At 47.8% G+C, this 27,689-nt stretch overlaps 2 protein-coding genes across 3 annotated transcripts in view; one reads left to right on the forward strand and one right to left on the reverse strand.

The window, feature by feature from the left end:
- The window catches only part of Atf7ip2 (activating transcription factor 7 interacting protein 2), a 53,429-nt gene extending 49,212 nt beyond the window's left edge, over positions 1-4,217 (forward strand). Inside the window, exon 12 of one of the 2 annotated variants that reach the window (XR_007979816.1) lies at positions 82-234. Coding sequence is in view for 1 of the 2 variants with exons in the window: in XM_052195734.1 (XP_052051694.1) it covers positions 3,968-4,039 (72 nt within the window). In the remaining variant the exon portion in view is untranslated. Of the gene's footprint in view, positions 1-81; positions 235-3,967 lie in introns of those variants that run through there. The other variant, XM_052195734.1, reaches the window with a different exon arrangement.
- An 11,538-nt stretch (positions 4,218-15,755) lies between these two features.
- Emp2 (epithelial membrane protein 2) overlaps positions 15,756-27,689 on the reverse strand; it is a 30,125-nt gene continuing 18,191 nt past the window's right edge. The window contains exons 2-5 of the mRNA XM_052196373.1: positions 25,234-25,395; positions 21,201-21,306; positions 19,610-19,756; positions 15,756-18,470 (exon numbers count right to left, since the gene is read on the reverse strand). Of these exons, the coding sequence (XP_052052333.1) occupies positions 18,286-18,470; positions 19,610-19,756; positions 21,201-21,306; positions 25,234-25,311 (516 nt within the window). The 5' untranslated portion in view covers positions 25,312-25,395 and the 3' untranslated portion in view covers positions 15,756-18,285. The remainder of the gene's footprint in view (positions 18,471-19,609; positions 19,757-21,200; positions 21,307-25,233; positions 25,396-27,689) is intronic.

The raw sequence follows: 27,689 nt of genomic DNA on the forward strand, positions 1-27,689 counted from the left end.
TCAAATGTGATATAAGAGGAGATCAGGGTCCTAGTGTCCCCTTCAAGAACATGCTCCAATAATTTCCCTTCTTTCTATCAGGCCCTACCTCATCAAGATTGCACCATGTCCCAATAGCATCATCAGCTGAGGACCAAGCCTTCAACACAGGGTCCTTTGGGGGCTATTCCAGATCCAGAGTGCAACAGATAGGGACCAAGCCCTCCACCAGGAGAAAGAAGTGTCCTGTGAAAGGTATACCACAAAGTTCTATGACTGTTACTCCTTGACCCCTTCAGGCCAAGGCTGGAGTTTATAGCCTTTCCAGGGAGACTTCAAGAGTGGATTAAGGAAAAGCAAGCCCTTACTAGCAGTGATAGTTAGAAGCAAAGGTGGGGTGCAGGAATTAAGGGGGTAGGAATGCCTTGTTTCCTATTAACAGTGTACTGGGACAAGGAGGCCACAAGAGCTGGCCATCTGGATAGAAAAGTATCATTGTTTGTTGAAGACCTGGTTTCTTTGTATAGCTTTGGCTGTCCTAGAACTTGCTCTGTAGGCCAGAGCCTCTGCATCCTGAATGCTGGGATTAAAGTGGGAATTGCAGACAAAGCCCTGTGTGTCCACTACACAGTCGGGAAGTGGCATTGCTTTAGCAGTTCATGAGGTTCAGAACCTCATAGCATTTATTCCTATAGAATCCCACACCTCTAGCAGAGCAGAGCAAATGCTGTCCTCAATGCTGGTCTCTTATTCTTGAGATGAGGCAAGATCTTAATTCTGATGAAATCTTAATGTCACTTCATTTTAATTGATATGTAATTGCATGTCTTTATGGAATACAGTATGATGATTTGATATATGTATGCAGTGTACATCAGTAAGTACAGTAGTTAGCATCGCCATCTCCTTAAACATTCATAATAACATACAAGAAATTGTCACAGTCTCCAGTCACAGTCTCTAGTGTCCTATGTAGTGTACACTAGAACAGTGTTTCTGTCTGCTTTCCTACCTTTTACTGCTTCTGTGAGATCCACGTGTTTTAGTTTCCACATATGATTGAGAACTTTTAGTATTTACTCTCTAGATTGGCTTATTGGTTGGTTGACTACATAATCTGGAGACAGGGTCTCATTATATAACTGGCTGGCCTTGAAGTTTCAAAGATCCACCAACCTCTGCCTAGGAAGTACAGGGATTAAAGGAATCTGCACTACACTCAGATCCCTAGACTAATCTTAATATTGTGCTGTTAGGAAAACAGGTATCTTAGATGCAGGAAGGAGTTTTGACTTCAGGTACTCCTAGTAATTGGGTGATTGATTGATCCAGTTAGCTGATGGTGTTTAGCAGTATTGGTGATTGAACTAGGGGTTTGCACATTTCAGGCAAATATTCTAGCACTGCTCTCTATTCTTGACCCTTGGGTTTCATTCAAAATGCACCTAGAATAAGTGACTGCCTTTCTAAATGTGTTTCCTCCGTAACGAGAGTACTTCATCAGACCTCCAAAGGCTCTTGGTTCAGATCCCCCAAAGTCCCAAAGCACCTGTATCGGGATAAACTGAGCATTCTGGGATCTTCCAGGCATCTGAGCTGGCTGATGCTGCTCTACTCTGATAGATTCATCAAGTGCCATTTCTGGTGGCTGCTGACATGGAGAGACTCATCTGTAACATGTCATTTGGTCTTTTCTCTGGGTGTTGTTCTTTCTTGTTTGCTTGCTTGTTTGCTCCTCCCTTCTGGAATTCCGCTTGTCTGACAGTACTTTATTTTTTCTTATTTTTGTTTGTTTATTTTTAGTGACTTTTCTCAAATATCAAATTGTATTTAACTTTTGTCGTAGAGTTACTGAAAAAATACCATGGGAAAAAGATTAACCTAATAAAATTCTTTATGTCTGACAAAAAAAAAAAAAAAAAAAAACAAATGCAGCCTTAGAAAAGGAGAGAATACGTGCAAGACGACTTTCTGTAACAGGAAGAGCCTGGATCAAAGCTGATCCACGTGCATGCCTGGCCTTCAGTGTATGTAGGTCAGAGGACAACCCTTGGGAATCAGTTTTCTTGAGGTTGACCTCTGCCTGTTTGTCTTGCACTTTTTCTGTTGAGCCATCTTGTTGGCCCTGGAGGTCTTTTAGAGGGAGAATTGTTGGAAGTAAAGATGAATCTAGAAGGAAATTGTGTTGAAAAACAACTTTTTAAGAGCATTTCAAAGTAGAACCAGCAAAGCTCAAGACTCAGGAATCATGCACAGCCTGGCCATGTGAATTGTTGGCCTGTGGGGAGTGGGGAGGTTGAAGTCTTGAGGTTTGGTGTAGGGATAAGTTTGGCAAGGCCAAAGACTTTGCAAAGGCCACAGAGTTAACAATGGAAGATGCAGCTGCAGTTATTCCAAGGAAACCTTTTACCTCAGCATGAAGTGTTTCCTGGTTCGTGAAGTCTTTTTATTAAAACTATAACTGCTAAGAACAAACTTTGCAGCTGGAATCCTAACAGTTCATCTAGTGCAGCCAAGTGTCAAGGTGGCTTTCCTGAACCTGTCACTTCCTTTCCTTGTAACTGGTGGGGTCTCCTCTGTCTTCTTTCTTTGCTTTAAAAGTTCCATACAACCCAAGCCTTTGGGGAGCACTAAGTCAGTCTGTTGCAATTTCCCAGACCCAAATACATTTCCTTTTTCTCTTGCAGCTTCCAAGCTTAAATAATCGATGCCAGACAAAGTGCAGTAGTATGACATTCCCTCACTCACTTCAACAAGTCTTAGGGTTAAAGAGGCAGCTCACCAAGTAGAGGGCTTGCCTAGCATGCCCAAGACCCAGGCTTTACTCACCAGCACTGCATAAAATAAGTGTGGGATCCCAGCACACTGGAGGCAGAGGCAGGAAGGTCAGAAATCCAAGGCCATGTGCCCATTCCCTCCCCTTATCTCTCCTACAAATTTCAACTCATGCCGGCCTCTTCCTTCTAGATCCCAGGTAGCCTCCTCAGTCCTCTACCAGCCACAGAATCACCAGTTTATGCAACTGTGATGTTTTATTCATAATATTGTTTCCAACAGTCTGAGAATTTTCTCTCTTTCATACTTCTAAACAAGAAAAGGCTCTTTCTGTGCCTTAACTGCAATTCCGCTACCCCAGATACATTGGGAATTTTGCACCCATATTTTCCTTAAAAAAAAAAAAGAAGAAGAAGGCTCTTTGCTCTCCGCTCTCCCACACTCTCTCACCTCTCTGCCCCTGGGGCTCTTCCTCCCTCCACGTGGTCATGGCCGGCCTCCACTCTCTTTCTATTCTCTCTCTCCCCCCCCCCACCTCTCTCTACCACTAACTCCCATCCCCTACACTGAATAAACTCTATTCTATACCAAAAAAAAAAAAAAAGAAGGAAAAGCTAATTATGGTTGTCTTAGTTACTGCTCTATTGCTGTGGAAAGACACCATGACTGAGACAGTTCTTATTTTAAAAAGCATTTAACTGGAGGCTTGCTTACAGTTGTAAAGGGTTAGTCCATGATCATCATGATCCATGGGCAGAAGGCAGAGAGAGAGGGACACGGCCTGGCATGGGCTTTTGTTAATGGACACATTTTCAATAAGACTGCATCTCCTAAATGTTCTCACAGTCCACTCCCTGGTGATTAAGCATGAAAATGACCTACGATGGATATTTTCATTCAAAACAGCACATGTGTTTCCATAGGTATATGAAAACATTAGTATCTGCAGCTGTGGCTTCAGCTCCAGTAGCTACAGATTTACCCTACACACTACCTTGCACTAACTGGCTCTAGTCAAAGACAGAGTAGAGGAAGTTGATCCTCTCTCTCAGTGTTAGAACAGTCAAAACATTTTAAAAGCTTTGTCTGCTGAGAAGTATTGACTTCTCCTTGGGGAGCATGGATGGCATCTCTGCCTTCATCATGTCTGTCTCCTATATATTGACTGAAAGCAGAGAGAGAAGTTGTTCTAAACAGTTGCTTTGAATTCCAGAAAAAAAATCTTCAGAGAGAAAACACCCCTAGAAGAGGAGGAGGAGCAGGCTGCAGCAGAGACAGAAGTTAGATCTTACAAGAACTAGATCGAGCCTCTCCAGCAGTGACAACCGGAAAGGTTTCATCAACACTTTTCAAAGTCTGAAGCGGACCTTACTTTGACCAGGGTTGTTTAACTATGTATGTCCATGGCAAAGACTTTAAAAGACCACGTAAAAATTAAATAAGCTAAAGTGATTATAGTACAATGAATGTCCTGTATAGCTATGTCTAGAAATGGGAAGATCTGTGTGTCTAAACCGAAATATTATACAAAGGCTAAAGAGTTAAAGGCATCTGAATTGGATATGTGCAAAGCGCAGTTGGTGCTCTTTCAATCATTAGTTGTTTGAGACAGTGCCTGGTGTATGCAGATTAGCCTTAACTCACCGTGTACTCAAGATAACCTTGAACTCCTCAATTTTTCAGTGCTGGGAGTACAGTTGTATGCTGCTATACTAAGCAAACAAATGCCCTATTAGAGTTCTCTTTTCTAAATTTTGCATCACATATAACTCGGAACATGTGAATTGTTCAGTACAAATTTTTATGTTTCTGTGGTCTCTGTACCATTCTGATGGGACCCACCAGCAGCCAGCCTGATAGCTCAGTTAGCTCAGGCAGCTCTGGCTGCCATCTATTGGACTGACGCAGTACACATTTCATCGTGTAGCTAAGGAACACTTGACATCGAGAATCAAATCTGGGCAGCTTGTGCTGTTCCTTGCACTTGGGGATTTGAACATTAAAATGTTATTGACAAATTATGTCTTCTTTTAACCTGAAACAAAAATGTAAATGCATGGCTGGGAGACCTAGCCTAATGCTGCCAATCATAATCACTTTCTTCAAGTGCTGAATGCAATGGAAATAAATGGTTTTTCTGCTGCTGAGGTTTCTGCAAGAGTAGCCATGACTGCCCGAAATATTCGTCCTCTAAAGTTTTGATCCTTATTTTACAATTAAATTCATGAAAAATTGGCTAGAATGGCTATTTTTCAAACTAGCTCATTAAATATATGTTCTTGTGGTGTTTTATGCAAAACTTCCTGACTGTTGACTGCTGACATTCTGCAGAAGTACACCTCCTGACAGGGTTTAAAATTTTATATTTTATATGTATGAATGTCTTTGTGCCTACGGGTGGGGCAGAAGGGTGACAGATCTCCTGGAACTCCAGTCACAGATGGCTGTTAGCACCATGTGTATGTTGGGAACCAAACTCAGGTTCTCTGGAAGAACAGAACAAGCACTGAACTGCTGAGCTATTTCCCCAGCTCATGAGCAGTATTTTTAAGATGCTAAGATATCACCTACACAGCAAACATGAATGATGAGAATGGGCCCCAGGGAAGCCAGGCCTAAGGACCATTCTTTTCACATCAGTTACCTGCTTGAATCCTGTCCTTCCCAAAAGGTTTATTAGCACCGACTCCTTGGCACCTGCTTCTCTCCCCACATAGCCTATGATGTGGGATCAGAGGAGCACAGCTGGGACAGACAATCCAGACCAGATTACAAAGCAGTTAACCAGGGGTGTTCAATCACAAGGGAAGTACTTCAGTACACAGAAGGCTGAAGTTTGAGAATCGTGAGTTTGAGGACAGGTTAGGCTATACTATGAGACCCTGTGCAAAGGTAGCAACAACAACAAGAAAAAATAAATGAAGTCACTCGTGCTACATTCAGCACTATGTGAAACCAAAGATGGTTCCCGGGAGAATTTGTCTGATGACATGTCTGCTGGCTCTTTCACTTATAGCATCTGTCATTGTCACCTGTCCCCTTCTTCTCTACTACTTTATCACTGGGCCAAAAAGCCTACAAAGCCAGATGAGCCAGCACCAGAATTCCCTCAAAACTGTGATGGCATCAAACACAAGGAAATGGGCACTTTGAAGGTACTTATGCTAAAAAAGCATAGATTCCATGCCTCCATGCCTGCATACACACATGCCTCTATGCCTGCATACACCCATGCATACATGCACACATGCCTCCATGCCCGCATATACACATGCACACATGACTCCGTGCCCTCATGCCATCCTGCCTCCATGCCCCCATAGTCCCCTTACCCCCATGGATCCTTGCCCTCATGCCTGCATGCTCTTATGCCTTCATGCCTGTATGCCTCCCATGCCCTCTTATTCTCATACCCCATGCTACATGACTACATGCCCTGAATTAGGGTTCTCTACAGTCACAAAACTTATGGGTAGTCTCCATATAATAAGGGAATTTATTGATGACTTACAGTCTGTAGTCCAACTCCCCAGCAATGATTAGCAGCAGCTGTGAACAGAAGCCCAAGGATCTAGCGGATGCTCAGTCCCACAAGGCAAGCAGGTAAAGAAGAGAGAGTGAATCGTCCTTCCAATAGCCTTAAGTAGGTTTCCGATAGAAGGTGTGTTCCAGATTAAAGGTGTGTGCCACCATGCCTGGATCTGGGACTTGTATTGTCCCTGATGACTTTGAAGTCAGATATCTCCCTATTTTAATATTCTGGAATTCAAAGCCAATATGCCTCAAGATCTCCATGCCGAGATCCAGGTCAGAAACTTGTATCTCCCAGCTCCCAGACTCAGATCACAGGTGAGCCTTCCAATTCTAGATTGTATTTTACTCCAGATATAGTCAAGATGACAACCAGGAAGAACCACTACATGTCCCCATGCCTCCATTGCCCCATGCCTCCATTGCCCCCATGCCTCCATTGATCCCATGCCTCCATTGCCCCCCATGCCCCCATGCCTTCATTGCCCCCATGCCTCCATTGCCCCCCATGCCTCCATTGCCCCCATGCCCCCATGCCTTCATTGCCCCCATGCCTTCATTGTCCCCATGCCCCCATGCCTTCATTGCCCCCATGCCTCCATTGTCCCCATGCCTCCATTGTCCCCATGCCTCCATTGCCCCCATGCCCCCATGCCTCCATTGCCCCCATGCCTGCATTGATCCCATGCCTCCATTGCCCCCCATGCCCCCATGCCTTCATTGCCCCCATGCCCCCATGCCTTCATTGCCCCCATGCCTTCATTGCCCCCATGCCTCCATTGCCCCCCATGCCTCCATTGCCCCCATGCCTTCATTGCCCCCATGCCTTCATTGCCCCCATGCCTCCATTGTCCCCATGCCTCCATTGTCCCCATGCCTCCATTGCCCCCATGCCTCCATTGCCCCCATGCCTCCATTGCCCCCATGCCTTCATTGCCCCCATGCCTCCATTGTCCCCATGCCTCCATTGCCCCCATGCCTTCATTGCCCCCATGCCTCCATTGCCCCCATGCCTCCATTGCCCCCATGCCCCCATGCCTTCATTGACTCCATTGCCCCCATGCCTCCATTGCCCCCATGCCTCCATTGCCCCCATGCCTCATTGCCCCCATGCCTTCATTGCCCCCATGCCTCCATTGACCCCATGCCTCCATTGACCCCATGCCTCCATTGCCCCCATGCCTCCATTGCCCCCATGCCTTCATTGCCCCCATGCCTCCATTGCCCCCCATGCCTCCATTGCCCCCCATGCCTTCATTGCCCCCATGCCTTCATTGACCCCATGCCTCCATTGCCCCCATGCCTCCATGCCCCCATGCCCCCATGCCCCCACGCCCCCATGTCTCCATGCCCTCATGCCTTCATTTTGAATCTGCCCATCGTTTGAAGACACAGAGGTAAGTAAGGTCATAGTTTTAAACCTATGGTCATCTTGGATTCTGGGATGTACATAACATTGCAGAATGACACACACCACCAGATCAGTCTCTTAGCCATGGGGGGACAGCACCCTGGTGCAGAACAGACTTCTTCAGACTCTTGCAGCCTGATTTCTGGGAGGATTGGGCAAGAAGGGCTCATCTTGACATGGACAATTCTGCACATGTCTTACCTCTCTATTTAAACCTAGAGCTTATGTCAGTACCTAGAAGAGAACTAGTGGTTATTAGAATATGTTATCTTCACTGCTTCCCACTGTGGCCTCATGGATTAACCTCCCTCTGCTTTTCCCCAATAGTTTTATTGGCATGTTGGGATGGGTGGTGAGTCTAGCCTGTTGTAGTTGCCAGTACTGTTGTGGTTTTGCCCTAAAACTAGTTACACTGCCACTGTAGGAACCACATATGGCAGTAATGATTTAAGACCATGGAGCATTTTACTTCATATTTAAAATTACATGGGTCATTTTAAACTTTTGGCCCGATTTCCCAACCCTGTTTCCCATCTTTAACAAGAAGCAGGGTTTTTTTCAGGACATACATCCTGGAACGGCTATATAGGTGCCAGCTTCCCTTTAAGCTAGCCAATTTCATATTTGAAAAAAACACTCTGACCACCAAAGACCTCCCCTAGATGGTGACAGCAGCCTACCTCTCTTAGAGAGAACGGACTGTATTTGTGGCTCTGAGGACATACAGGAGACCATTCTATCCAGTCTCTCATCTTTGCAGAGTCAGGTGTTAAAACTTGTATGGAGTGAGAGGCTTAAATGGGGCACAGTGGCAATCCTGGCATTTCTCTCCAATGCTTTTCTTTGAAAGTCTACCCAGACCTCCGACCTTGACCTCCTGCTGCCTGTCACCTGCATCTTCTTTTCAAATACATTTTTTCTGTATGTTTATTCGTGTGATATAACAGAATTTTGATTGCCATTTGAAAGGTAAGGGGAAAGACTGGGGAGAAAGGTCAGTGTGTGGTCACATTGCAGGGCACAGTAGACAATGGGGAGTTGGGCCATCTCTCTGAAAAAGCAGCATTTATAGACAACCTCCTAAATAAAATGTAGTGGTGTAGGGCCAGATAGAAAGACCATGAGGGAAGAAGTCCTAGTAAAGCCCCCAGGAGCTGAGAGAGACCCCAGCACAACGAACACTTGCGTTAAGGCTGCGAACATGGAGGAGTCTCTTATCTATAGATACTCATGCTCAGAGGGCAGTGACCCGGCCTCAGGACTGGACGGATGCTGGGGGCAGTGGGTAGGGGCTTCATTCCTTTCTCCAAATAAAACTTTATAGTAAAGATCTTGCCTACCTTCCTGTGTCCTGCTATAACCCTATCAGTTGTATCTCTCAGAATCCACTGAATGATCGTAACTTCATATTGCACCAGAATCCTAAATATGACAGACCTAAATAACATGAGCTGGCCCAGAACTATGGCAAACACCTTTGGTCCCAGCACTCAGGAGGCAGAGACAAGGTGCTGACCTTGTTCAATGGCCGCCAGTCAGGGCTGCATAGAGAGACCTAGAAAGAAAAAGGAAAGAACCCTGGCTTTCTATTTTCATGTGAGTGGTAGTGGGGATCAGATGCTGTAGGTGGCGCTGTGGAGCTGGTTCTGTTTCAGCCTACCCCAGTATCTGGGCTGAAGCACATCACCCACCACCCAGCTTTGGACAATTCATATTACCTTACTCGTGAGGAAATAAAATGTACCATCAGCCAGAAACACTCTCAAATCTTGTTCACAGCCTGGTATGCACTGTAGCAAACACAGACATTTGCGGCAGTTTAGTAGGACCAAAGGTCCAGTCCTCTCTCTGTGAGTCTGACTTGGTAAATTTATAGCATGGTTACTACTCTGGGCAATGCAGAGTCCAGACCTTGGTGATTTGGATTATAGTGCCAGACAAAGGATAGATTAGCAGCTAAGCTGAATTAGATTTTAAATGATTTTTACATTGATGGATTGACTGGTTTTTTGTGTGCATGTGTATGAGTGTGCGGTATTTGGGTGCCATTGTGCAGGACTCAGTTCTTCCCACTTTGTGAGTCCCAGGAATCAAACGCAGGTTACCCATCTTGGCAGCAGACACCCTCAGCCACTGAGCCCTCTTGCCAGCCTGAGCTGAAAGAATTATGACATGCTAAAGAACCCACACACACATACACACACCCCTTCAGGCAACCTAAGCTATATTACCACGCATCTGTTAAATTTTCAGAGATCTATCTATGGGTTCATTTATTAACGGATTATGGGATATCTTTTGCCAGACACTGATGTGGAGAAAAACACTGGGCAGAAATTCTTTCTCTAAGAGAACAATTCTAGCATATAACCACTAGGTGGCAGAAGTGTCTTATTTCTGCAGCTGAGGGAGCACGCCTCTCAACTGAAGTCTCTATCTCCAGCCTTATTCCTCCCTGATCTCCATTGTTTTGGCCTTTGCACCCTGAATCTCGCCTAAAATGATCTTGCTGTAGCTTTTCTGCCTTGATCTTCCTGAATGCAGCCTCCCTTGAGGAGCCCCCCCCCCACACACACACACACAGAAATGAGTCCTCAGAGCTGGTGAGTTAACCTCAGGCCACACTATGCCCTTGCCTTTTCATGAAATCTAAACCTGAATGATAGAAGACTCTACCAGTTCACTTCAGATCCAGCATACGTGAGAGGATATCTGATGCCACTGAGGCTGTGGAAGCTAGTCTGCTGTCTGTGAGAGCAAGGAAGGCTTTCCTGTGGACAGTCACCCAGAGATGACAACGTGAACCATTCTATTAGGAAAGAACAATCTTGGCAGCAGAGGACAAAGGAAAATTTAGGAAGGCAATTTCTTTTTGTAAAAAGAGTATGCCAGAACCTGAACACTGATAGCAAGCAGGACTAAGATGGCCTCTGTCTTTATCCCTGACGTAGGTGAAGAGCACAGCTCTCATCCCACAATGGGGTCGCCACAGCCTGACCTTGGCAAAGGGGAAGAGTGGAAGAGAACTTGTTGGGTTAACTATCTTTGAGAGAAAAAGAAAGTCTCTCTCAACTTCTCTTTACTTTTTTGTTTTGTTTTGTTTTTTTCCAAGACAGGGTTTCTCTGTATAGCCCTAGCTGTCCTGGAACTCACTCTGTAGACCAGGCTGGCCTCAAACTCAGAAATCCGCCTGCCTCTGCCTCTGCCTCTGCCTCCCAGAGTGCTGGGATTACAGGCATGTGCCACCACCGCCTGGCTTCTCTTTATATTTTTAAAATTACTACCCTTCAGAGGTAACTCTAACTAGCATTATGGAACTGGGTCCATGACCAGTCTGGATTTCTCTAGGTGCAGTAGTCAGGGTACTCCTCCAATGGGCCTATCTAAAAGACCCCCAAGAGTGTGCTGGTAGTTTTATCTGTGTAATAGCCAGGTGTGAAGAAGAAAGAACATCCTGGACTGGCACCTGAAAGAGATCTGAGGGCGAAGTGTGCACGCCGAGTCCTGTGTTCTTTAAGGGATGCAGGGGATTCATATTCTATGGGTCCTGTTCCTTTAAAGAAGCTTGACTAACCCAGTTTTGAAGAGTGCAGGTTGCAGATAAAGAGAAGCAGCAGGCACCTGCAGGACATCAGCAAATTGATGTTTACAACAGCCACAGCCCTGAGCTAGGGAAGCCCTTCTCCTATGCCAGATGCCACAAGAAAACCTACAGAACTAACTAACCTCAGCCCATAGTGCCTCACTGGGACTGAGCCAGTGATCAGGAAGCACGCAGGGGACCGTCCTAGGTCCCTTACACATATGTAACACATGTGCAGCTGGGTCTTCATGTGGGACCCCCTAACAGCAGGAGCAGGAGCTGTCTCTGACTCTGCTGCCTACCTTTGGACCCTTTCCCCTAACTGGACAGCCTTGTCTAGGCTCAGTAAGAGATGTTCCTAGTCCTACTGCAACTTGATATGCCAAGGCCTGTTGATATCCATGGGAGGGCTTCCCTTCTCAGAGGAGAAAAGGAGGGGGGGCCAGAGAAACGGGGAGGGAAGAACGAGGGGACCGGAGGAGAGGAGGGAGGGAAAGCTGCAATCAGATGTGAAGTAAATAACTTACTTAAAAAAAAAAAAAAACAAAAAATTATGAAGCCGGAGTTAAAAGACCTTGGAGAGGGCAGGATCAGCAGGCTCTGCTCACGAAACTGAAAAGAACAAAAGCGAGGTGGGGAGGGGTCAGTGGTTCAGAGTGCTTGCAGCTCTTGAATTCAACTCTCAGCACACAAGACAGGTCACAACAGCTCCAGAGGATGCAACACCCTCCTGGCCCCCTTCCTTTGTGGTAAGCGAGCACACACACACAGAGGCACAAAAAAATATCATCATCTTATTTAAAAACAAAAGCCAGGGTACTCAGGGCTCAATGGGTAGAAAAAGAAGTAGATAACATACAGTGAACAGGGGAGTCCGGGGGAGAGAAGGAATAGTCTGAGCCAGTTAGAGAAAGTCAGGACTGGGCCTGCAGGGCAGAAGGAGCAGACCTGAAGAGTGCACAGCCGCACCTCTAGCCTCTCTGCCTCCGCTGTCGCAGCCGCCCTCTAGTGGCAGCTTGTCTGACGCCTGGCCACCTGACCTCGGGCTCCAGTTGGGACTATACTTCCCAAGTTCTCCCTGGGCTCCTGCAAACTCAAGGCGCTCTCTAAGTCTACATTTCAAAGTGTCGGCTCCCTTCTAAGAGGCCCAAAGGTTTGTCTAAGATAGGACAAGTTATACAAGTTAAGGAGGTGATCAGTGTCCAGGGGCATTTCTCAAAACATTGATGGAAGCCTACCACATCTACGTCTCTGGACTCAGAGGCAAGGGAAAATCAATCTGCTGTGAACCTGGCATTTGTCAACCAGGCAGCGCCAGACATCCACTGAAAAGTCCAGCAATGGGAAGGATTTGAAGGTAAGCACATGGCTGAGGTCCTGGCTATAGCCAAACACATCTTTAACAACAGGGAGGTTAGGTAGACTAGGGGACTCACCAAGGCGCTTCTGGCAGCTACTGGGAGAGAGAGATCTGATGCCCACGAGTTGAAGAATACAGCATATGGAAAAGAACGGGGGGGGGGGGGGGAACAAGCCGTCCCCAGGAAGGACAGACAACCTCACCTAGAGCACAGGCCCCGTCTTCAATGTGCACACTGTAGAGAAGCAGGCCACTGGAAGAAAGAATGCTCCAAGAAGCACAAAAGAGAAAATCAAAGGTTTTGGAGATAAAAGAACTGAGTGACTGAGGGTGTTGGGACTCATATCCCCTCCATGAGCCCTGGGTAACCCTAAAGGTGTAGGGAAGCCAATAGATCTCCTGGTAGATACCAGGGCACAACATTCAATCCTGAAACAACCCCTGGGATTCCTATCCAATAAAAAAATCATGGCTCCAAGGGGCTACTAGGACTGACCAATATTCATGGACTACCTGTGGGAAAGTAGATCTAGGAATGGGATGTGTAACTCACTCTTTTATGGCGGTCCCAAACTGCTCATATCTGCTCTTGGGCCAAGATCTCCTAACCAAAATGGGGGCACAGATCCATTTTAGCCCTGAGAGTGCAGGTCCTGAACAAATGGCCCTGTACATGTCCTGCCTGTGGCATTGGATGAATATAAACTATGTCATACCTTCTCCAAACATTAATAAGGACCCATATCTAGGGAGGTTATGGGAAGAAATCCCAGGGGTATGGGCTGAGAAAAATCCCACAGAGCTGGCTAGACATCATGCACCAATCCTGATGCAGCTAAAGGTCAATGCCAGCCTGGCCAGAGTCCACCATGCCTAGGGAGGCAAGATTAGGAATAGTGCCACACATAATTCGACTATGAGAGCAGGGGATACTGGGTCCTTGCCAATCGGCTTGGAACACACCCCTTTGCCAGTAAGAAAACGCCACTCCAATGGCTATCAGCCCGTGCAAGACTTAAGTGAAATCAACAAAAGGGTAGAAGATATTCATCCCATGGTGTCCTTACTCCCTATTGAGCAGTTGGATCTTTTGTTTGTTTTTGGATTTTTTTTTTTTTTGAGACAGGGTTTCTCTGTATAGCCCTGGCTGTCCTGCAATTCACTCTGTAGACCAGGCTGGCTTCGAACTCAGAAATAAATCTGCCTGCCTCTGCTTCCCAGAGTGCTGGGATTACAGGCGTGCGCCACCACCGCCCAGCTCATATTGGATCTTAAAGATGCCTTCTTTAGTTTGCCACTAGTTCCACTAGTCGGCCATTGTTCACTTCCGAGTGGGGCGACCCAGAGAGCGGATTCAATGGGCAACTAACACGGTACCCTTGTACCACAAGGGTACAAGGACTCGCCCGCCATCTTTGACGACGCATTACATGAAGACCTGGGTGAGTACAAGTCAGGCCCAGCCCCAGATAACCCTCTTGCAGGATATTGATGCAGTATATTGTAGCTGCTGCAGATGAAGGTACTTGCCGTTGGCAACTGATGCCTTTGCTAAGTCAGAAAGCTAGACCGGATGGAATATTGAGGGTTTGTTTAAAAAAAAAAAAAGAGCACAGCTACCTCGGATTCATACTCGAGAGGCAGGCAACAGCTGCTATTCCAGGCTAGAAAAGAAACGTTCTCAACATTTCTGTTCCCAAGACCTGGGGCATCAAATTCATGAGTTCCTGGGTTCATCGGGATTCTGCACACTGGGTACCAGGATTCACAGAGATTGCAAAGCCTCTTTATGAGGCCACTAGGGGGCAGGAGAGTACCTTAAAGTGGACTTTAGAGGCGGACAAAGCTTTTCAGAGGCTCGAGGCCCCAGCACTTGCCCTGCCAGACATCTATAAGCCTTTCCGCTTGTGTGTAACAAAGGCATGGCGGAAGGGGTACAGACTCAGACCATGGGTCCTTGGAAGAGGCAAATGGCCTAAGAAATTGGACTCTGCTGCACAAGGGTGGACAACTTGCCTAGATATTGTGGAGTTGCTGCTTTGCTGGTGAAGGACGCAGGTAAGATCACCGGGACAAGAACCGATTTTAACTACCCCGCATGCCCTCGAGGGAGTACTCAAAAACCTCCCAGACCAGAGGTCTGGTGCATTATCAGTCCCTGCTCCTAAACCTGCCCCACATTAAATACTAACACCCCCCCCACACACACACACACACACCTTAAATCTGGCTGCTCTGCTCCCAAATCCATACCTATCCCCAAACAAGAGTCAATATTAATCTCTTGGCTTCCATAGCACTTGCCTGTTACATCTGCTTTTGGGAAATGAAACTCTGCCTTGCTATATGGTAAATGACAATTTTGGAATTTTGGTGTCTTTGAAAAACACAGAACTATTGTTTCTGCTTTAATCCCAGGGGTGGGATGTGGCACTGCTTCAGGTTGTCCACAGCAGCTGACTATGATTTGCCTCATGCTCTAGCAGGGGCATGATTTTGTCAGCTGTAGCCAGTTTCTGTAATTGTGTAGGGTTTGGAATTCTGGAGACGTTTCAGAGGATATATAAATGCTACGGCCTGAAAGGCAATGTGGATTGCTGGTTGGTTGTTGGTTGCTGTTGGTCACTGTTTGTTAAGCAAAGAAGAAAAAGAAATTAGATATTCTTTCAGGGAAGACTCAGCTCCCAGAAAAGAACTTGATGCCCGTAATCAGCAGGAAGTAGTCTAACGATATAACATCACCCCCTGTCCTCTCTATCCATTTTTCCTCCTACCTAGTGCCAGGGGGTTGAAAGGGTGGAAGAAAAGGGGTAGAGAAGGGTGGAAGAGAGAAACCACAGAGTAGCCACCAAAAATGCCAGCCACCAATAACCACCCACCTGGGTGGGTTTACTGACGCAGTTCCGGGGGAGGGGTGGCTTGCACAGTGAGTCTATATTTGGGAGTAGTGGGTCCACAGGCTGTCCACATCCAGTTTTAGTCCACAGGGGACTTTCTAGAACATCAGCCAGTTTGCTCGGTTGTTTGGTTATACCAGGCCCACAGCTTTAGCAGAGGATGGTAAGGGACCTGCATCCAGGACCACGAACAAACACAACATACAAACATTACCCGAATTCCTTAAACAGAGACCCAAAATAATTTTAATGCAAATGACAAACATGGGTTAATCTGTCTCTGTTGCATGCCCCTCCCCCTGAATTACAGTACTTTATAAAAATGTAAGATACACAAACTAAAGTTCCTTTAAATACAGTGACAGGTTTGGTCCTAATACTTGCTTCTTGGATAACACAGTTGACTCTGCTGTTGTTCTTTGATAACTAGTGATAAGCACCGATTGAGAGCCCATCCTACCTAGGACCCTCACCTCTTCTTAGCATCCCGAATGCAGGGCACAGATCAGGAGAGACACTTCTCACGTCACAGGCCCTGACTGCTGGCCACTGTGGCAAGCAGGAACAACCCACAGGGCCATGCCCATCGCATCGGATGAGGACACGCCTGTAACCCCGGAGGTTCCTGAGGTGGGAATTTGTGCTGGCTCAGGTCAGGCTTTCGTGCCTCTGGTTCTAAGGTGGTCTGTTTCCATCACGATCATCAGAACAATTTTTAAACAACTATTTCAGAAAAGACCCCAAGGGAAAGGTATAAGGACACTTTAGATTGGCCTCCTTCCTCAAAAGACATGGAGTGACTGCTGAGATCTAGCCGCAGTGGGCTGTAAAAAGTTCACTCGGGCAATTTGCCCTGTTGCTGCCGCCCATGCCACCTTGGCAGTGCCTCTAAGGGAAGGAAGGAAAGGAGGACAGAAGAGCGGGAGGAAGGGAGGGAAGTCAGTTTGTAGTAAGGGGGTGTCAATGATGGTACTAAAGCCACTCAGACCCAACATCCCCAGCTCCACTGGCACTGAGTTAGTGCTCCCCTCAAACAGCTCACATGTGAATGTGTTTAAACAACACAAATATACACATCCTGTCCCAGAATCACCTCTCCAACTCAAAAATGGAAAAGGATGTCAGAGGAAGAAGGTTGCCATCGTAGAGCTCCTGCGTCTCGGGTGCGGAAATCACTCCTCCAGGACCACTGCAAACCTCCCCATGGCCTCAGGTTTCAGGGCACACTTGGAAATGATTGGACTTTTTCCTTCAAGGACCATCTTAAGAGCCATGGCTCTGGGACCCCTTCCCTGTCTCCCTGTGGGGAGTATAGGATGTTCTACAGAAGTATTCTCTAGTGAAACCCTGTGGGCACTACCCAATGAATGGCATTGAACCAAGGGGACTGCTCTTCAGTGCACAGAGATTTATCAAGGCACATTAAAGACACAGAGGAAGTGGGCTTCCTCTCACCGTGGGGGTTTGGAATCCCTGCTATTCCATCATGGTGGCAGCTTCTCTAATTGGTTTCTGGGGTGTATTCTTCACTAGACTGTGAGTCTCGTGAGGGACTGTTTGAAAGGGTAACCCTTGCACCCAACACGTGACAAGATCCATTCATATTGAATGGCAGATGAGTGGATAAATGAATGGAAAACAGATCTTCCAAGGCTCCAGAAACAGGGACCTAATGGAAGCATCCGCATTAGAAAGAAGAGCAGGAAGGAATGGAGAGATCTTCCCATGTAGGTCAAGGAGGAGGCTGCCCAGACCATCTCCCAGGTTTAGGCTTATGGTCTGGGAGTAGGGCACAAGTGTCCCAGATGTAAGCATCTGTGGAAGAGGCAGCAAGGGCTGGTGGAGGCTAAGATGTGGCTGGCAGTGGGGCCATCTCATTGTGATGAGCCTGGTAACATCTACAGGGTGGCTCTGCTGCCCCGGTTCTAGGGCTCTGCCCTCCAGTTTTAGTGCATTTAACCATTTTGCAGGGAGCTCATCAGAAATTCAGACACCCAGGCCCGCCCCTTCTATAAAGGATTCTGAGGGTCTTGAAAGTAGACTTGTGAACTGACATGTAATAGATGCCCTATGGAATTACCCTATGGACACCCAATGCCTGAACATGACATCTGGGTCAAGGGTCACTATCTTTAAGGCAAACATGAGCAAACATCAACAAATTAGTGTGATGACCTAACTCATGGCAGGGGGGATGGGAAACTCTGAGTCCCTTACAGACAAACCAGGGCCAGTCTTTGCCCACTTCTTACAGGAACTTAGGTTTAATATCTGAGCACAGATGACCCACATTTGGGCCCTCATCAGCCCACCTGTGGCTGTTAGAGTGGAGTGGGCAGGGAAGAGGGGCAAGGCAGACCCCTACAAAGAGCCTGCTCCCAAGACTGGCGTTCCTGACCTTTGGCCACACCCACACCACGGAACACCCCACCCAACCCCACCCCACCCCCATGAGAAGCATCCTGTGGACCTTGCTGGGCCTTGCTAAGACTTTTGATAAGCAGGCATTCAGAATGCCTGCCTTCATGGTCTGGTCTGTGATCCCAAGAATGCAGAAACTCCTCTTCTCTGTCTGTGTCCTCCTCCTCCTCCTCACCCTCCTCCTCCTCCTCCTCCTCCTCCTCTTCTTGTTTTTTATAAAAGCCTTTAAAGGAAACAATATGTTTGCTAGAAAAAACACACACAAAAAGATTATACACAAGATGGCTGTGTGGCCGCGGAGGCCGCCCTGGGAGAGCGGGCGTCTGGCTTATTTGCGCTTCCTCAGGATCATGTACATGAAGCCGCTGACGAAGGTGAAGGCGAAGGCCACCCAGGCCAGGATGAAAGAGTAGCCGTAGCTGCCTTCTTTCACGAAGTCATAGAGCCCAGAGTGATTGTGAAAGTCTTGGCGCCGGTCTGTATAGATGGAAGCCCCGATCATGACGCACAGGCCTGTCAGGAACAAAGGCAGGGTTCAGAAACATTGTTGACCGTGCTATGATCTGGATCTAGCTTAACACTTATTAATGGCTTCCCACCAGCTTAGGATACAGACCTTAAAAGTCCCTTCCATGGCTTAGGAGAGCCTGTTTGGTCTCCCTCGTCACTCTGGCCCTCACAGCACCTCTGCCTGCCTTACTGTTCCTTCTGCCCCACACCCCCACAACACCCAAGCTACGGGAGAAGAGCTTCATTTTGCAGGAAGGAGTCTGAGTGTCACCTGGTCTGTTCCAATTAACCTTAAATCTACATGCCGTCCAAAGTGGTGACTGAGAAGGAAAGCTAGACTCATGGCCTTAGTGTGTGCAAGAGAGAGGAGGACGGGGAAAGGTGGATCTCAGATAATAGAGCTACCTGGCCGGAAGGCCACTCCTGAACTTGGGATTGATTTATTGTTTCTTCGGCTCTCCACTAGAGGGAGCCCAAGGAAAAGACGAGGGCAGACTGTCCGCTGTTGAATAATGTACGCACTTTAGAGTCAGGACAGCCAGGGCTACGCAGAACCCTGTCTCTAAAAAAAAAAAAAAAAAGGCACTTTCTGCCTGTCCTGTGTGCGCGCGCGCGCGCGTGCGTGCGTGCGTGCGTGTGTGTGTGTGTGTGTGTGTGTGTGTGTGTGCACGCGCGTGTGCGAGTACAAGCTGTCTTGTGTGTACAGGCAGCACAGACTGTCTCGTGTGTGTACAGGCAGCACAGGCTGTCTCGTGTGTGTACAGGCAGCACAGGCTGTCTTGTGTGTGTACAGGCAGCACAGGCTGTCTCGTGTGTGTACAGGCAGCACAGGCTGTCTTGTGTGTGTACAGGCAGTGCACGCTGTCTTGTGTGTGTACAGGCAACACAGGCTGTCTCGTGTGTGTACAGGCAGCACAGGCTGTCTTGTGTGTGTACAGGCAGCACAGGCTGTCTTGTGTGTGTACAGGCAGCGCACGCTGTCTCGTGTGTGTACAGGCAGCACAGGCTGTCTCGTGTGTGTACAGGCAGCACAGGCTGTCTCGTGTGTGTACAGGCAGCACAGGCTGTCTCGTGTGTGTACAGGCAGCACAGGCTGTCTCGTGTGTGTACAGGCAGTGCACGCTGCTTCCAGGTTCACTTACAGGACATGAGCTGGATGATGGCCGTCAGGATGAACCTCTCACCCTGCTTGAGGCGGAAGAGCTGGAGCAGAAAGATGAGGAAGGAGATGCAGGAGAGGATGGTGGAGAGGATCATGGTAGCCTGCACCGCCTGCATCACAGAGTAACCTGTGGGCAGAAGATGAAGGCTTCACACAGAGGGTCACAGGACTGTCTCGGGGTTGTCATCTATAAACTTCACACTGAGATCCGCACAGCCAAGGTAAGCTTGTGTCTTAAGTGAATGAATCCACAGCGTCGTGCTGGGCCCCACTCCTAGTCGCCGTGCTCCATGGGCCACAGGTTGGATACACTTGGTTGGTGTGAACGCTGCTGCTGCCACCTCGGACAGAGGATGAAGCCAGAACCAAGGCTGGCTTCTCCCTGCTCTGGATGGCAGCTCCCACCTATTTGGTTTGGGAAAAGGAGACTTTTAAAGGAGCAGCAGCCAGGGCCCAACCTTTCTAGTTTTCCTAATGGCTGGGGGGCTTAGATTGTAAGGGCTGGTGCGGCGCGTTCACAGCGATGGCTCTTACCGCATTAAGCTGCACACGGGGTCCCACAGAAAACACCTGGTCCTGCTTTCTATTTCCTTATGGTAAATAAACAAGCCTCCCCAGCATGAGCGTGTCGCCTGATGCCCCCCCCAAGTCCAGGGTTAGGGGTAAATAAGCTAGTAGGGGGTGGGAACCAAGGGAGCGGTCGAGGACCTGGTGCGGTCTCAGGGACCCTCTGCTCTGCTTTTGCTTTCAGTGTGGCTCGACAGGATTATAAACAACTGTCAAAACCCATTGCACCGAGGAACCCCTAAGAAGTATGCATTTCCACATTTGTAAATGATAGCTGTATTCTTAAAAATATTACCAGACTTCCCTGAGACAAGAATGAACCAGAACACCAGGCACTGAGAACACTTCTAAAGTCTCCTAGGGAATTTCAAAGTGGGCCAAGGTTGTGACCCCATAGCTTTGAACATTACTTATTAAAATTTTCCAAGGAGCCACCTAGGATGGCTTATTTAAAATGCAGATTCCTCACTCAGCCTCCATGACTCTGGGATGGGTGCCAAGATCATATATTTTTAGCAAGTGCCCCAGGTGAGTCATATCCTGTGACGAAGCAAATGTAGAAACTGGTTTTGTGAGAAAAAATGGCTCTGTGCTTTTAGAATAGTTCCTTGGCGGTGAGTAGCAGAGTGTGAGGCTGGTGGCCATGATGGACCTGGGGATGAAGCCCAGAAAGGGCACCAAAAGCAGAAAGTCAGTCAGGGGAGGGCTGTGACCTTGCTGTGGGTTTGGAATTCCCGGGGGCCTCAGGAATGTGCTCCCTGGCAGGGTTAGCCCCTCAGAACACCTGCTAAGACAGCCAGGTTTCCACAGCAGCAGCTTCTGTACTCTTGGACTCAATGACTATTTTTGAGGTGTGTCCGTTGAAGGGAGAACCCAGAAAGTTCCAGAAATCAAAATCTGAATTTGCCATGCACCATCCCGGATCACACAATGAAACGACATGCAGAGATTGTGTTCGGTGCTTTAGGTCTCCCAGAAACCAGTACAGAGCTGAGGTGACTCACCTCCACCCTCCTCAGCGCTGCTCAGGCTGTTGATCTCCGTGCAGTTTGTGCTGTTCGTGCACACTCTCCAGAGGTCAGCTGAGAAGCCATCTCCTACCCACCAGGCCTGCAAAGAGAACAGACCACTGGTTAAGGATGCAGATCCTGGGTCCTGCTGGGCCGAGGAGTACGTGGCCCTCCTCAGACGCACTGCTTCTCAAGGGCAGACCCCAAGCGAGTCCCCTGGGGACTTTGTCCAGATGCACTTGCGAGTCAAGAGGCCTCAGGTCAGTTCTGGGTGTCTACTGAGTCCCACGGGATGCCAGGCTGCAGGTCTTCAGAAGGATCTTCAGTGGCTCAGATCCTCATGACCCGGGAGAGAAATATACTGAAGGGTAGTGGAGGCTGGTTCTACCAGAACGGCAGGGGCATGTGGGGAAGAAAGCATGATATCGCGGGGCCAGGAGAGCTGATGGGCGGAGAAGACGTGGTGCGTGGACACATAAGAAAAAAATTAGCCAGGCGGTGGTGGCACACGCCTGTAATCCCAGCACTTGGGAGGCAGAGGCAGGAGGATTTCTGAGTTTCGAGGTCAGCCTGGTCTACAGAGTGAGTTCCAGGACAGCCAGGGCTACACAGAGAAACCCTGTCTCGAAAAAAAAAAAAAAAAAAAATCCAAAAAAAAAAAAAAAAAAACAACCCAAAAAACAAAAAACAAAAAACAACAACAACAAAAAAACCACACACACACAAAAAACAAAAAAAAATGTTAAAAGTATTCAAACAACAAAGAATTAAAATGAAATCTGAAAGTGGAGCATCCTGCGACCGGCGGGGATTCTCTCTGCCTTAGCCTAGCACCTTTCGCGCCCCTTGCATCGGCCTCTCCTTTCCTGGCCCACCGCCTCCTGCACACCCTCTAGGCTCACAGGCATGGCTGTCACACTTTCACCTGTCCTCTCAGTGTCAGGCTAACAGAAACCCCTGGGGATGGGAGCACATTCCTGTCCCAGGTCTGTCCAGCCCTTCCCCTAAGCCTGGGACCTTGCTGGAATCCCAACGGAGCCGATGCAGGAAACAAACAAAAACAAAATTCCAGAACAAAATTCAGGACCTTTCCTTGGCAGCTCCAAACACTTCAAGCCAGCTGGGCCACTCCAACAGGCATGCTGTGTTCATCTCGCTTGGCAGAGTCTAGAACCAGGAGCCTCGGGGATGGTTCGAGTCCTGGCTCTACCTCCTACTACAGTGTAGCAAGGGCCAGGACCGACTGGGGGTTTGATTCCTTTTCTGGGAACCATCAGCGGCAGGTCCCCACCTCCCATACAACTCAGGATGATGCACACAAGAAGGCTGAAGGGGGCCAAGGGGGCTGTCACACTGACAGGTGTAGTGATTAATGTTGCCACCGTTACGATCACAGTGGGTATGTGAGCAGCACTGGGCGCCATATGCACTTTAACTCACGTCTATGTGTCTGTGAGGGTGTTTCCAAAGAGGGCTGACACAGAAAAGTAAGATAAGAAAATAAGGCCTGCTCTGAATACGGGCAGAGCTATCTACCCAGGGAGCTCGGTGACCAGGATGGGAGGAAGCTGAAGGAAGATAGTGTGTGTGTGTGTGTGTGTGTGTGTGTGTGTGTGTGTGTGTGGTGTGGTGTGTGTGGTGTGGTGTGTGTGTGTGGTGTCTGGTATGTCTGTCTATCTGCAGTGTGTGTCTGTCTCTATGTCTGTGTGCATGTGCCTTTTCCTGATAGTGTCCACCACCGCTACCACCCTTTGCTGACATGGGAATGAGGTATCTTTGGCCACCATGGACTGAATACCAACAGCTCCCCAGGAGTCCTTGAAAGAGGCTCAGTCCTGCAGAGCCATCCAGCCTTGAGGTCTGAGCAACTGTGGGGTCGGTCCTTAACCTTTCCAGTGTGAGACAGCCTTTGTTGGCCCACTCAACTCAGATTAGACAATCTAAATGTTATACACACACCAGAGAGACACACAAACACCAGACTCAGACATGATACATACAGATGATACATATACCACATACACACACATGATACATACACATACCACACAAATACACATGCATATATAGCTATCATACACATACAGATACCACAAATAGACACACACATAGCTATCAGGCAATACCACACATACACACATACACACACACACACATGCACACACCACACACATCATACAAACATACACACATAGATTATCAGACAATATACCACAGACACACACATACAACACACACACACACAACACACACACATACACACACACACTCCTAGAGATCCCCAACTGACTTGGCCTTCTGAGCAGTTTTCTTCCCTCTAACAGTCTCTGCAGTTTGAAATGATGAGATGAAGCCCAGCCTTGGTGTCAGGACCAGGTCTCTGTTAGAAGCATCACTTACGGCCCAGGGCCGAGAGGGTATCAAATACTCTCTTGCTGTTATAATAATGCAGCTGCCAGCTGGACGCTAAAGGAACAAATTACATGTGAGAGGCCTGTGGAGAGTTTAGAAAGTTCCACTCATGAGATCTACTGGGAGTCCATGAGCGAGTTCTTAACACGGGTGCCGGGCTAGTAAGAAGGTGCAGGGGACCGGACCGGGAGGAGATGACCTGGGCAGGTCATACAGACTGATTTTGCTCCCTGTAGGACAGCTGTCAACATCTGGAGAAAACATTCCTTCAGCTCTGAGAGGAAACAAGACTGACACCCAGTGTCAAAGGCCAGGGATGTTCCTAGACCATCTGCAAGGCACAAGATGGCCTTCCCATGAGTTATCATACCGCTAGCCATTGGGAACACAGCAGCAATAAGTATGTGTGTGAGAGCGTCTCTGTGGTAGGATGGAGGGCCCTGGGGAATATTCCCTCCTGGATGTGTAGAGTAGCTGGGCTTGTGGGAGGTCTATTTTTACCTTATTTAAAAAATAATCAAGACATACAGTGTTGGGTTTCCCTCTGGCACCATTGAAGTCCATCTGTGCTGATTGCTTCTCCTGATCTTCTCTTTCCTCATCCTGCCCTGCCCTTGACCATTCCTACACCATAACCTCCCCTCTGCATCTGCCTCACACTTGTCCTAGAATCCTCCCCTCCCACCCCACCATGCTGCAAATCCTTGGGAGATCTTGTTTGTCTCCGTTAGCTTCTTTGACTACTTCATACATACGTGGGTGTCCTCTCCTCCTTCTCACCCCCCCCCCAATGAACCCCTCTTCTTTCCAACAAGTTCGTTTGTACATTCAGGTCTTCCTGAGAGTTGTGTGACCCACTGAGTTTAATTGGGCGTGTCTGCATGAGTGTGGGTAGGGTTATTCACTGGAATGAAGGCAACGTACCAGTGGCTACACCACTGAAGAGAATGCTGTCATTTGTTTTCTTGACAGAGTCATTCTGACAAGGGTGAGGTGGAATCTCACAGGAGTTTTAATTTGCATTGCCCTGATGGCTAAGGATGTTGAACACTTTTAAAAATATTTATTTGCTACATGTACTTATTTTGAGAATTGTCTGTTCAATTTGTTGGTCCATTTATATTCTCTCTCTCTCTCTCTCTCTCTCTCTCTCTCTCTCTCTCTCTCTCTCTCTCTGTGTGTGTGTGTGTGTGTGTGTGTAGGCTCAGAACCACAGGGGAGCTGAATTCACCCTCATGTGTGTGAATGTATGTGTGTGCACATGTGTACACATGAGTGTGTATGTGTGTGCGTATGTGTGTTTAAAAGTTTTGCAGTTCTTTATGTATTTTAGATATTAGCTCCTTGACTGAAGTATAGCAGGCAAGGCTTTGGAGAACTTATGTTGTATTCTAACTTACAAAGTAAAACAGGAGCTGGAGAGATGGTTCAGAGATGGCTCAGTCAAGAGCACTGGCTGCTCTTGTAGAGGACCCAAGTTCAATTTCCAGAGCCCACATGGTGCCTCACATCCATCTGGAACTGCAGCTCCAGAGCATCTGGGTCACAGTCACTTGCTCCCTGTTCTCTCCCCGATCTATGGACTCTTTGGTGACTGACAGGAACAGGAACTTACATTGTCGATGGTAGAAATGAACAAGAGTGTTGTGGACACGATGTGGAAGATGATGATGAAGGCAAGGATCACCAACATGTTCACAGGGCAGTAAAGGCCAAAGGGTCAGGGGCAAGTCCAGAGACAATGAGGAGACAAAGACGGCAAGAGGCAAATCCAGACCTGTCGACAAGACAAAACTCAAATCAACGACTTTTAACAGGATCTCAGAAAATTTATGACAGTTCTTCTCATCTTCCTGCTTGGAGCCTTCACAATACCAAAGTCTGGAAAGCTCTGCAGTGTTGGATCTAGGTGGAGCAGAGGCAGTAAAGGTCAACTCAAACCTCTCTCTAATTCAGAGCTGAGACCTGTAGAGTTCTTGCATCGCATGCAGGAGGCCCAGGATTTGATTCCCCACCACTGCATAAGCATGGGACACATGCCTGTAATCCCAGCATTTGGGAAATGGAGGAGGGAGGATTATAATTCCAATTCCTTAGCAACATGGTGAGTTCAAGAGGCCAGCCTGCAAAGGACCGGTCTCAAAAGCAACAGAGCCCAGACACATGGATCTACAAGTACTTGTCACACCAACAATGGAAACCTGATGACCTGAGTTCAATCCCTGAACCCTACTTCCGGGTAGAGGGAGAGAATGGACTCCACAAAGTTGTCCTCTGACTGCCACATGTGTGTGGTGGCATGCATGCACACATATCACACACCATATGTGCACATATATACATTTTTGGGTGCTTTTTGCTTTTTGTTCTTTGAGACAGGGTCTCACTATATAGTCCTGGCTGGCCTAGGACTCAGTGTAGACCAGGCTAACCTGGAACTTACAGAGATTCACCTGCCTCTGCCCCCCCAAGTGCTGGAATTAAAGGTATGTGCCACAGAGTTAAGCTTACATATACATTTGAGCAATGTTGGCTCCTGAAAAAATATTCATACGATGTACAGTAGATAGGTTTGATTTCATTTTTCTCTCTGATCCCACAGGAAGACTACACTTCCCAGAATCCTTTAGGATGGGCACTTAGGGTGGGCCAGTGCAGTGAGGTGACATTGAAACCTCATACCTTGGACTGAGATTATGATTGACAAGACTGGATATTCAGTCCCTGAGATTTCTGGGTAAATTTCTTTAAACTCTGATAGAGGAAAATCTGAATAATTCAGAACAGGAAGCAACTGTGAGGTGAAGTCGAAGTCCTATAGCACACTCAGGAAAGTCAGGCCTACTCAACGGTATGGAAGGCACTCAATGTGGGCAAAGAAGCGAAGAGGACTGGACGCCTGTGGTCAGCTCTTCTCTTTGTGCACCCAAAGACCGAGGAATGGTGGATGTGTCTTCCCACCTCAAGTAACCAACCTAGAGAGGGTAATCCCCACAGGCCTGGCCAGAGATCTGTCTCCCCGGTGATTCTAGATCTCATCAAGTTGATAGCTAAGACTTATCACACCCATCATTCAGTGCAGGCTGTTTTCTTAGCAGGAATGCTACCTAAGAAATGTGGCTTAGTACATCCCACCAGCAGATACAGAGTGTCTGTCTGTCTGTCCCACCGCTGGTAGGGCTAGCTGGTCAGCTGGTTATGGTCTGTTGCATTCACTGACTTTTCTTTTGTAATCACAAAGCACTCTGGGGCTGGAGGTCTAGCTCAATGACAGAGGGCTGACCTAGATATGCCAGATGTTGTGTTTGTGTGTGTGTGTGTGTCATGGAGACACACAGATGAAGTAAGGACCTAGCTTTCATGAAGCTTAATAGTTTGAGTGCCCACAGGTGTGAAATGGAATCGTCCAAGTCTGAATGTTTCTGGTACCAACTGTCCTGCCACCTTCTCTGATGGACACAGGCTCTACCCCCTCTGCCAGTTCTCTCTGCCCACCATGCTTCCTGCCCCCCCCCCATTATTCCCTCTAGAACTGACTGAGGCTTGTGGGCTGACACAGGGCTAGTCTCTGAGACCAGAAATTATCACATGACCCAGGAGATATAAAGCCACAGAAGACATTCAGGGCAGCCGGGCAGCCATTCCTGAAGCAGCTGGCTCACCAACTCAGAGATTCCTCCAATTCTCCGCTAAGGGACAAATTCCCCTTTGTTGAGGCTGCGTTACGCCCAGTGCCACCACACACTGCCTCCAAATAACTGCACCCCTGACCTTCCGACAAAAACTCGCCAGCCAGGCCAGCACTGCCATCTGCAGAAAGACCTTTGTCACCGGGACAAATCTCCAGGACTGTAATAGTATTCTTCAGAGTCCTGCTCACACGACACAAACATGCACACGTACAAGACTGAAAACTCCTAAAAAACGAATGGAAGTTTTAACAAAGTATGGTATTCAGACAAAACCTGATTGCATTATTTTTTGTGTGTGTATTTGTGGAAGCGCACATGCAGCACACATTGCATGTAGAAATCAGAGAATTGGGGGAGCCGGTTCTCTTCTTCAGCTGTG

The sequence above is a fragment of the Apodemus sylvaticus genome, chromosome 10 (assembly GCF_947179515.1).
Source record: "Apodemus sylvaticus chromosome 10, mApoSyl1.1, whole genome shotgun sequence".
Lineage (NCBI taxonomy): Eukaryota > Metazoa > Chordata > Mammalia > Rodentia > Muridae > Apodemus > Apodemus sylvaticus.